The sequence below is a fragment of the Rhopilema esculentum genome, chromosome 21, assembly GCF_057945365.1.
Source record: "Rhopilema esculentum isolate cy_ngs chromosome 21, ASM5794536v1, whole genome shotgun sequence".
Classification (NCBI taxonomy): Eukaryota; Metazoa; Cnidaria; class Scyphozoa; order Rhizostomeae; family Rhizostomatidae; genus Rhopilema; species Rhopilema esculentum.
The window spans coordinates 5,819,878-5,831,302 of record NC_142835.1 but is presented as its reverse complement, the minus strand read 5'-3'; the positions used below and the strand labels follow the sequence as shown (position 1 = coordinate 5,831,302).

The 11,425-nt window shown below is 36.3% G+C and overlaps 1 protein-coding gene across 1 annotated transcript; it reads right to left on the bottom strand.

Moving 5' to 3' along the window:
- Positions 1-725: 725 nt before the first annotated feature.
- Positions 726-6,727, bottom strand: LOC148957630 (DCN1-like protein 1). Its single transcript, XM_089115119.1, has 7 exons — positions 6,553-6,727; positions 3,925-4,138; positions 3,280-3,445; positions 2,477-2,607; positions 2,000-2,082; positions 1,749-1,845; positions 726-1,031 (listed from the first exon to the last, which is right to left on the bottom strand). The coding sequence occupies exons 1-7, from the start codon at positions 6,553-6,555 to the stop codon at positions 958-960; spliced, it is 768 nt and encodes a 255-aa protein (XP_088971245.1). The 5' UTR covers positions 6,556-6,727; the 3' UTR covers positions 726-957.
- Positions 6,728-11,425: the final 4,698 nt, after the last annotated feature.

Here is an 11,425-nt window from a genome sequence, read left to right as displayed (position 1 = left end):
CTAAGGAGGGCCTGGATTTTTCGATTTAGTGCCAACAAGAAATCTTGAAAACATTAACGCTTAGTTTGTTTGCCGTCATTCATATAAAAGAATATCATATTTAACCAACAGAGCAACTACCTTTGCTTGATCCTTTATTGATTTCAAGAAATGAAGGTCTCTGAACTACCCAACTATTTCTTCCACAGAGCAGATTTTACCTTTAGTTTCCTATTGAGATACTATTGGGAGGGGGAGCAACATACCCCCACTCTCCACACCCCCAGTCGCGGAACCCTTGTGTGAGTCAAACATGTTTTAGAGATGCTTTACGAATGAGAACAAAAATGAGAACAAAGGAGATGTTTTACGAAATGTTTCATGGACATCAAATCTGGTAAAACATCGGAAACATCGTTGTAGGATGATGTTTTATGCCAATGGGCCAGGGCTTTAGTGAGTTCCTATCTAGCAGACATAGAATAAATTCTAAATCTTTCTAGCTTTCTAGCCCTTCAAAAAGCTAAAATCATTCTAGCTTTCAAAACTACTAAACTAGTTTTCATTTTTTGGCGTCAATTTTCATTAGGGCAACTCCCCTGTTTTACAAAGTGATGTCTTGAAAACTTCACAATGAGAATACTTTGCATTGTGTATCTAATCTTTTTCGGAAACCTTTCCATACAATAAATCTTGTCTTGGTGAAAAACAACAGACGTATCAGTAATAATAAAAGAACAACAGAATCCTGAAAAGACCAATACTTGCTATCAACTGGCAAATTTTGTTAATAAAAGTAGCAATGATGGCAAGCGTTTCGTAGTCTTCAAGCAAAGCAGTTATGGTTGCTCACGCTACAGTTCAACTAGATATCGGTGCTACACCCTCATCAAAATATCATTACATTTTTGTAGCAAAGAGTTACTGTGCAGTCTTCTATTTGATTTCTTCTTCGAATTACGAACTCTTTCATTTATTTCAAACCAACGTGGTTCGCTTCAGCCTTGATTTTGCCCATTCGACGAAATCATCTATCAGCACCGGCCAGGCCCCTGTAAAAATAAATGTCTATCCAATTTAAGCGAATTCTTTATCAGTGTCTTTCAAAAGAACTTTAAACTTTAGAGTCATAAACTGTCAGGGTGGCGTCATATCTTTGAAGGACTGTAAAATTTTGGCAAAACCTTACATCGCTAAGTGCTTAAGAAAGAGTAACCGATTGAATGAACAAATGTTCAAGCAATTATTCCCCTACTTTAAAGCTTCTTCGGCGTAGTGCAGGGCAGGCGTGTCTGCTCCTCATTACTAGTACATCCTTACTTCCTTCCCAACAACAACAGGACAACCAGTGGCGTACCCAGGGCTCCAGCAGAGGGGGGGGGTCTGGGGCGTAGCCCCCAAAAAAGAATGGACCACGCCCTTCAAACACTCGCAAATGCGGGGAAACGCCCTTTTTGCAAATTTCCCCCCATTATTTAATTCATTTTAGCTACGGTAAATAGCAAAGTATTTTACAATTGTTATTGACACAAGCATACAATATACTACCCCCCCCCCAATGAGTTTTACATCGTTTTTGGACAATACTCGATTACCATATTTTAGAAAAGTGGGGGGGGGGTCCGGACCCCACTATTCCCCCCTTGGGTACGCCACTGAGGACAACTAGAAAGCTGTGCAAAACATAGCAGTTAGCTTTTTCAAGATACCTCAATACATGCTGCGCCAACCAGCATTTCAAAATAAAACAATAACATATCTTTTCTTACCTTCCTCGTCATAATTGCTCATATCATCGGATATCATATTACTAAAGTCAAGGAGAAGGTTCCACGTGTCTCTTGGTATTGAATGCTTTTCATTTTCCTAAAAATAAAAGGTTATTAAAAATATCAGGGTACAAAAAACTTGTTTAAATATTGGTGAAGTAATGCAAAGGTCTGCTATAAATGTTGCACAAACGTCACTCACTACACTTATTGTTGACAAAGAAAGAAAGAAATTGGGAATGAAGCCTTACTGTCAGAAATTGAACCCAAAGGTCCAAGAACTTGAATCTGCCTTTTAAAACAATGTTCCAATAAGCAATAGCAATCTCCAAATCTAAAAAGAAAACAGCCAAATACTTTTTAATTACACAGCCTACCAAGCAGTCACATTTAGATTTGTTTCTGTTATCATAAAACTACTGCAGTTGAATTCTGGAATTCAAATACAAAAGAGCTGGCAATACATAAAATTTGAACATATAAGAAATTGTATCTCAACTCTTGGCAGAAACATAAGTGAACAGGTAGAAAATGATAAAACTTTTGAAAATACAAGTTGCCAAAGGCAATAAATATTCTATCTTCAAGCCTTCAGAGAGCTACTGTTACCTGAGTAACTGACTCTCAAACTAACATAACAGTCTTACATAGATTTAATGAATATTTGCAGTTTTATGATTCAAAATCATTGAAAAAAATTGGCAACTAATCACAACTGGCCAACTAACCTAATCCTTTTTGTTCCACATTTTTTGCAAAATTGAATGTAAATTGATACAAATCTTTAAATTTGTTTTTATCTGACAGTTCCTTGTCTATTCTTGGAAGAGTTCTTTTTAAACCATCCAAAGAATCAGTACTGAAAAATAAGTCATTATTTCAGGATTTTCAACTTTACAAAATATGTACTTATTACAAAATGTTTACAAGTTTTTCATTCAATTAAAACAAAGCCTTTTTGTTTCATGCAGGCAATCACCCCCACCAACACCATTATTGAAACATTGATGCAAGCTATTGACTACCTTTAAAAAAACAGGTTTCACCCTCAAGACACATCAAGAGCATTAACTGAAAAGTTAGCTCCTACAAACACTGGTATTCCTGAATGAAAGGTCAAGTTGCTAATGAAAACAAAGCATTATTGCTTCATTTTTTAACAAATTTTTGACACTACAAACAAATTTTAGCTCATTTTAAGGAAATACAATAATCACACCAAGTTATCTCCCTCTGTTATTGGTCCTCTTAACATTCCGTAATATACACAGTCAACTTTACACTAGGTTACAGAAAGTTCAGTTTAGTTCATTTATAATTTAAAATTCTCCACATACAATTTAAAATTCTACAGTACATGCAAATAACTAAACTACATAGATAGAATACATAATTTTACAAAGGCTTAATTGAAAGCCTAAAGACAAATGTAATTTTGATGGGGAAAGAACATTCCAAAAGTTGAACAACCTACAGCATCATTAAATCTAAATCAAAAACTTTTCACTATGACATGACTGTCTTAACTCACCCTAAATCTAACATGCCATCCGTAAATTCTTTTCTAGTAAATTCACACTGCACAGCAGCCTTGAACTTCCAACAAATCAAAAGAATATCAAAGCTTGCTGGATCTAATCTTAGATCATCACAAAATCTGCTGATTCCTTCTACCAAAATTTTCTCCTCGTTTGGATCTATAAAACAATGGTAAAACCTCAGTATCAGTATTTTGGATATCTTCAAAATAGGCCTTAATCCTCTGGTTTTCAACCTATGTGAACTGACCCATATAAGTTTGTTGGTAGATTATGAATATTCATATGTTTACTTAATAAAGCAGCAATGTTGTGTCAATGTAAAATTTCTTTTAAAAAAAATACTGATGCCAAAACAACTGGCAGTTAAACTAAATTCAGGAATACTTAAACAAGCTGCTTTATTTTCACTTGGACTCGTCCACAAAATTTGTTCTAAAATACACTTTCACTTTCATGCTTTCAAACAATTTTGCCACCATGCCTTTTAGATTGACTTTAATTCACTAATTTTCTTGCAATTGTTTGAAAGGCTTAATCCAGAGTATTGGCATTTCTATGTTTAAACCATTGTATGTAACTGCCTTAAAATGGGGATTTGGAATTTATATTGCAATTTAAAAAATATTGAAACAAACCTTTATATTTCTCAAAAAGTGCATTCAGTTTCTTCTTATCTACAGATGGTTTTGACTCCCTGTAATACTTTTCAGGATGTTGGAAATAGCTATCAGTAGAAACATCCATACGCCATTCATGCATACTCAAACAGTGGATGGCAGTTTTTTCTCCTGTGTTTGTGAAAGCAATGAACTGCCTTACTTTTTCTTTTTGGGACGTTTTGAGTTTATTCTGACAAAAAAAGGGATTATTACATTTCCCATAAAACATAAATATGAGCAAATCATCAATATTATATTTATACTGTGATGTTTCACATAATGATCACCATTTATAACAAGGGTGAGCAACCTACAGCCTGCAGGCAGAAATCTGGCCCATGAAGATAATTTTTGTGGCCCACAAGATGTAAGATCATATTATTTTTTTGGCTGGCAAGGATGATATTCTGAGCGGTCACAAAAATTGAATGAAACATATGGATTCATAAGGAGATTATGATCTTCAAAACCAGGAATCAAGGAAATATTTAGTTGTTATCCGTTGCAACATATTCTTTATGCTCCATTTTTGTGTACGAAGAACTAAGTTTATAAAAAATATGCATATATAGACTCTTTCCCATAACGTTTTTGCTATGCAATGCATGCTTGTTTCTCTGTAATTAGTGTGCCAATTTATATTGCTTGCAGCCAAGTAATGATGATTACTATTTAATGAAGGCCCAAGCAGAATCCTGAACGCGTCCAGGAAATACTGCAAAGGCAATAAAGTGCACATTATGCATCTTTCATGGTTTTGACTTCAAAAAGCAAAAGCCCAGAAAAGGATTTTCACAGCCAAGTTATTTAATCTCAGGCTAATAGCTTAACCAACTGAAAAATAACCAGCTAAAAATTAGTTAATCAAAAACGCTGATTATAGCACATAAAACAGAGGGAGTATACAACAGCATTTTAAGAGTACCAGCATTTTTTGTACACAGTGACAGGATACCTACCTTTAAAACAGGGGCGGACACTTGGTCAAATATTGGGGGGGCAAGCCTATTGTTTTAATAAGATGACGTCACATTTCCCATTGTTTTAGAACAAAAGACCATTGTTCTCTAAAGTATTGGGGGGGGCAATCGCCCCCCCTCGCCCCCCCAAGTGTCCGCCACTGCTTTGAAAGATGAAAGGGATCACATTTTTCATGATTTTGCAATGTCTTAATATTCAGCCTAATGGAGCCCATACTGGATAAAATAGAGTTTACGAACATTAATAGCCTGGGCTAAAAGACTAAACGCTGATTGATGGATAGTACTATGCTTCCCTTGGATGTTTTCTCCAAACCCTACAAAATATCAGTTTTCCACTTCCACTGTAATAGTCATATCTTGTAAACCCAGTTGAAAGGTACCTATGTAACAAGGAGGTTTGTGATTGTAGTATAATTGCATTAAAATATAATTTTTATTATTATTATTATTATCATCATTATTACAAGACTATCATATTGGCTTTTCTTACATTTGGCCTGCATAAAGAAAAGGCTTGAAGTATCTGGCTCATTCTCCAAAAAGGTTGCCCACCACTGATTTATGGATCTCTAGACTATGTTGATCTTTTCTTATAAATTTTTCTTGAATTTTTGTAATTGAAGTTGTTTTTATGATCTTATTTACCATGCAGATGTTGTGCAAGGTATAAATGAAGATTATGCAAAATGATAAAATTGGACGGGATTAACAGGGGCGATGACATGTTTTGCAGGCCCTGGGGAAAAACAAAAAGACATGGCCCCCTGTGAGGGAAGCAAGCATAAGCCATTTGCAACCATGCCCTTAAGATTTAGCTTTAATTCACTAATTTTCTTGCAATCGTTTAAAACACTTTACTATTTTTAGGCATAATTCTGTTACTTTTAGCTATTTCCATTTTAAAACAGAATCTGTATCTTACAAGGCCCTCTAGACCTCAAGGCCCTGATGCAATTTTCCCTCTGGCCCCCTCTTGACGTCCTGATGATTAAGGATAGATAATCACCATTACAATTCTGTTTAATGCATTGATGAGTCTTGATTTCATGTGTGCAGTAGTCCAAGTTGATTAAAAAGGTGAGTTCAAACAACTTTGCTTTATATTTATGTGTCTTTAGCTAAATTTATGTTTTTTTTGTCCAACAGCTAAAAGATATTTGCATAAAATAAAAATGTCAGGCAAGACCTTTAACCTAGTGATAAAAAACTAGCTGCAAAAAATCAACAGTGCATCTCAAAACAGGTATACCAAATTCAATACACTGAGAAAACTGAATCATGGCTTTGCTTTTCTCGACACATGTAAGGATGTTTTGAGGCTTAATTGCAAACAAACAGGATGGCAATACAATGACATTTCGTTCATTTATCTGCATGCATAGATAGCGTTACAATTGAAAAATATTTCTTCTGTTGACAAGTTTACTAAGAAAGATTCTTGATACTTTTGTGTGTTCAAATAGTCCACTTGTTCAAATAGTTGTGATTTCTGCTCGTCTTATCTAAATGCGATAGCTGAAGTTCAAATCTAAAATACAATCGGTACCAATCTTGGTGTTTGAGTACCTCCGGGAGGTTTCATATATTCATTCGAAGACAGTCTGTTGTTTAATGAACTTACCATTTTCTCCTTCAACTTGAATTAACACCAGCTCACTTTAGCCAAGCCCTGACATTATAACAAACTTCCTGGACTTTACTTGGCGCTGTACTAAATGACAAATCCAATCTGATGTTAGATTTATCGTCGCCCATCAACGCGCCATTTTGATTTCCTAAATGAATGTCAGAATCCGCTGTGCAGGAGGCAGTGAAGATTTTCCTTCGTTGTATTGTCCACCGCAATTTCGCAAAACGCGAAAGAAGCGAAAAGGGAAATTCTGTTTTCTAGAACCAAAGTATCAAATCGATAAATTTTTGCTTGAAAACTTGGCATTATCATCGTGAGAGTAAATTTACATGGTCTAGTAAAAAAACTTATGGGGCAAAAAAGGCTCACCGAAAGGGGGCATTGAAGGGCCGTAAGGAAAGAGGGGGCCGCTGGTGGTAATTAAACTGTCCCTATTAAAACTATGAATCTCAATTACATAGTAATTCAAACCATATTCATACCGAGAAAGTTTAACAGTTCATTTTCAGATCCAAATAAAAAGCATTTTACGTTTTCTGCATTTGATATGAAGTGTTCGAAGCATCGGGCCAGTTTATCTTCTACATTTATATGTATATACCTATTTTTTATCTCAACTCATAGGAATATCCAGGGTAACAGGGATGTGCCATTATAGTTTTCATGATTATATTAAACATTAGCATTATCATTATTATCCTCAATTAGGCTACTTTAAAAGGGATGTCTGTTGCAAACCTAAACTAAACTCTTTGTTCATGTTAAGTCGTGAATTCAATCTGAGACGTAATAAGTCTGACAAGCAATCATCTTTAGACAGTTTTTCAATATACTTACAAAATCTAAAAGAGCAAAAATTTTGTTCAAATCAAGTTAATCAATTTTGTAGTTCCAGTACCTTCATAAGAGCGCTAAATGGGTTCAAAAGATAAGGAAGCTCAGGGAAAACCTCGAAAGTAAAAGATGAGGAGATTCGATGGAAGGCAGCAAACGGACCTGAATCTAGTAGCGAGGCCTTTATTAAGGAGTTTTAAGCCCACATTTTCAAAAGCAATTTATGATAACGTGGATGGTAGGATCAAAAGCAATTTATCGGTCTGCTTATTTAATAAGACACTTTAATCACAAATTAATCACATTAATAGAATGATCAAACTAATCACAAAGTATAACATCAATCACAAAAACTGCTTCAAAACAAGTATTTGAATCTTTGACCACGTTTAATCGCATATGTTATTGAGAAGTGCAATATTTAGAATGTCCCTTTCACACTTTTCCAAACGTTTCATGAACACGTTCGAAAATCTGCAAAAGCACCCTCGAGAACATGAACGAAAGAACAACAAACTTTTTTAAGTACCCTGTGGATGGAGCAAAAATTAAGGCCTCATTATGATGCCGGAGTCACTGAAACAACCATTGCTGTTTTTGTTGCCAAATGCCACTGAAGTTGATCTGACGGAAAACCACGCCTGATGGCAGTCATTTTTCATTCTTTTTCGTTGAATGCTGTAAGGACGGGTTCATACATCTCTTGCCAGTGGCGTACCCAAGGGTGGGAATGGAGGGGTCCGGACCCCCCCACTTTTCTAAAATATGGTCCTCGAGATTTGTCCAAAACCGATGTAAAACTCATTGGGGGGGGGGGTAGTATACTGTATGCTTGTGTCAATAACAATTGTAAAATGCTTTGCTATTTACCGTAACTAACATGAATCAAATAACGGGGAAAAATTTGCAAAAAGGGCGTGATCCAAAAAATTTTCTGGGGGCTACGCCCCAGGCTCCCCCACTTTTACAGCCCTGGGTACGCCACTGGCTGTTGCAGTTGCAACTGTAACATTTATGGGAAATTATTTATATCATATTCTTGCAATTTCCCTAACTAAAGTTTGATAATCAAGTTCTATATTTCCGGAACTTCGGGGTCGGGCTATGTACGTTGCCTAGATCGTCACATTTAAATGACATTTCTTGGGAGACAAGAGGTGTTTCCTCCGGAAAAAGATGTTTTCAACAGGAAAAAAGGGCGTGGTCCAAAGGGCGCAGTCCCTGACATCCTTTTTGTCCCCCCCCACATATCCCAGGCTGGAGCCACCACTGAGTTCTAACGCAATGAAGCAATAAAATTCGGGCAAGATCCATGCTAAGCTCACTACACGTTTTGTTTCCACTAAACCCATTGAAATTGTATCTGAGTAAGAGAAAGTGTCAACCTTCATTGTAACAGTTGTTTTTAGCTCTGAAATCTGTCCATTGAAAAGCAATCAAATGGGATCTGGATTGGTTTTTGCACGAGTTGCCGGTGACGCTTATTACCCTATCCTTATGAAGCTGCTTGATAGTCTTGAAAACGTGTGACAGTTAACCAAGTGTGTCACTGTAAACAGAGCTACTTGGGTCTTAATTTTATCGAATAATTTTGCATAATAGGGTCTAATTTGATCTGATGTGATTTGATCTAATTTGACCAGTAGTGTGACATTAAGCGATATGAATATAAGTGGAGTTGACTATATACTGTTTTAGTGTCTATACACTCGTTTGCTCTAAACACTCTGTCTCCTTTTAGTGTCTAGACTACGTACTATATACTCTTTTTGGTGGATGATATAGAATGTATTGTATAAATTCCTGTGTTTCCAGGTGAAAACTGTCTCATCGATAAGTCTTTTCCAAAAGATGGGACTACGCTCCATCGGGGCATTGCTCAAGACATGTTGTTCTGTTGTTGTCATAAATAAGCTGGCATAATTTGGGGCAAAGGGAAGAGCCCTATGGCACTGCTTCCAGGAAGGTTTATAGAATTTACCTCCCCTAGATGGCAAAAACTCCTCGTTTTTGAGATGAAACATTGTTCAAAGCGCCATTTAACCGTACTCAGCCTCAGCTTATTCTTAACTTTTGACCAATTTTTTTTACTCGTTCTTAACTTTATAAAATTGTTCTTATAAAAAAGAGTGTAAAAGCAATATAATTATGTTTGAGATTAAACATTACCATTTGTTGTATTTTATATGCAGTCGGGTGGTTTCCCCTTAATGATTTTTTATTGCATTAAGAGAAGCTTGGATACCCTCATCTTTAGAAATAGTGATTTTACATCTAGTGTAACAAAATCAATGGGATGCTAGTGTGCAAATCAATGAGATGCTAGACTCCAGGATGGAGAGTTGCCTCACTCATTAAACAACTTTATCTTGCTCGTCTCCCTAAGGTTGGGCAAAGACATCGATGAACTTGTGAACACAGTAAACAAGGGCCCAAATGGGTACAGCTCAGCTATTGCTTTGTGTTACCAGAATCTAGGGCCACTTTCCCACATTTTCAAATTTTGCCAGGACAAGATTTTTCTGGAGGGCAAATATGCAGCCCCCCCCCCCCCCCTCAACAAAAAGTGACGCCCAAGTGTACGTTGGAGGTGTCGTTGTGGCTGGAACTACAAACGACACCGAGCAGGGATGGAACTACAAAGTTGTAATTTTCCTGTTAGGAGCCTTTTGCAAACATCATGACGTCATCATCTAATGTATCTGTCCATTTTGACTAGTTTACTTGATTTTCGTGGATCGTTGTTTAATCTGAATTTGATGAGTAAAGAAATCTGTCATATAGTTTTTAGCTAGTCCACGATGGCTATATTGAAATTAATCCTTTTTTGAGTGGGCAGCCAGAGCCACTTAAGTTTCTCAACAGTGGTCCTTAATGCTCATGGCCTGGCAAGTCACAGATCAACCTAGCTGCTCTCTTTTGAAGCTTCATCAGGCACTGGTTAATAATTCAGTGCTGCATCTGAAATAACCGGCTGCTCATTCATCTAACGATAATATAGTTAGCAAATAAATTTAGTACCAGAATGAAAATATAATAGTTTGATGGTTAAAAACACGACATTTCGAGCATGTACCTGTTATCAACCATGTACTCGCATGACTTGATAACCATATGTCTGATCTTCAATATCAAATAAAGATGCAATTTATGAGTAGTGTGTTGCAGGGCTGTAAACATTAAAACTTATTGAGGACAGATAAAGAAAGAAAGATTGCCCAAGTTAGCTGTTGGTGTCGTTGTGGCTGATGATGATGGAACACATAAGTCATCTAACGTAGGATTTAATCATAGAGAACCAATTTCAGTCTTTTCCTGTGGTGGATAGTAGCCTATGTCGTCTACAATCCCAGAAAAATCGTTGAGACAAAATGCAATTTTAACAATGCTCTTCCTTATGTTGCCCCTGTTAATTCGTATCCCTCTTTTTCCCCGAATCAATGTCTGTTAAGTGGTTCTATATATGTGCTTCAAAAACATGCATTCAATGTTGAATCGGGGGAGGGAAAAAGAATTTTCAAGAGGAAGAAGAAACATCACATGTTTTTTAAAATCTCAGCTATTTTTGTCTCGGAATTGTACGTGGATAGTCAGGCTACTCGAAAAGACGTACGTTCTAATCATCTCAGGCATGGGAGAAGAGGGTGGCTCAAATTGCTCAAATTGGGAAGCGACAGCCCTGCTCATGATTTTGTCATTAGCTATACTGACTTATTCATATTATGTGGCTGAGTAGTGGCTGGTGCACACAGCTTGCAAATTTCTCAGTAAAAAATTGAGAAATAAGCCAAGACGTGAAGGTGTTCAATAAGTGTAAAACCTTTGTGAATCATGTTTTCTTATGAGTAAGAGCCGGTTTTTTCACACAGTCTTTGTTGGTCTACATTTACCTAAGCTCTCATCTAAAAAAATTATTTTTATTTCTTTCGTTTTATCTTAATGTACCAGTCGATTTTCCATAGTTGACATTTGCATTTGTATATAGAAGGCTAGAAGACTATTTGTTAATCATGATGGTGTAAAAATAATA

Bases quoted from the DNA above. Each gene is read 5' to 3' on its own strand.
- LOC148957630 (XM_089115119.1), bottom strand. The intron at 3,446-3,924 runs GTTTGTTTCAAT...ATTGTTTTATAG, and splicing joins ACTTTTTGAGAAATATAAAG to ATCCAAACGAGGAGAAAATT. The intron at 2,608-3,279 runs GTGAGTTAAGAC...CTTATTTTTCAG, and splicing joins GATGGCATGTTAGATTTAGG to TACTGATTCTTTGGATGGTT.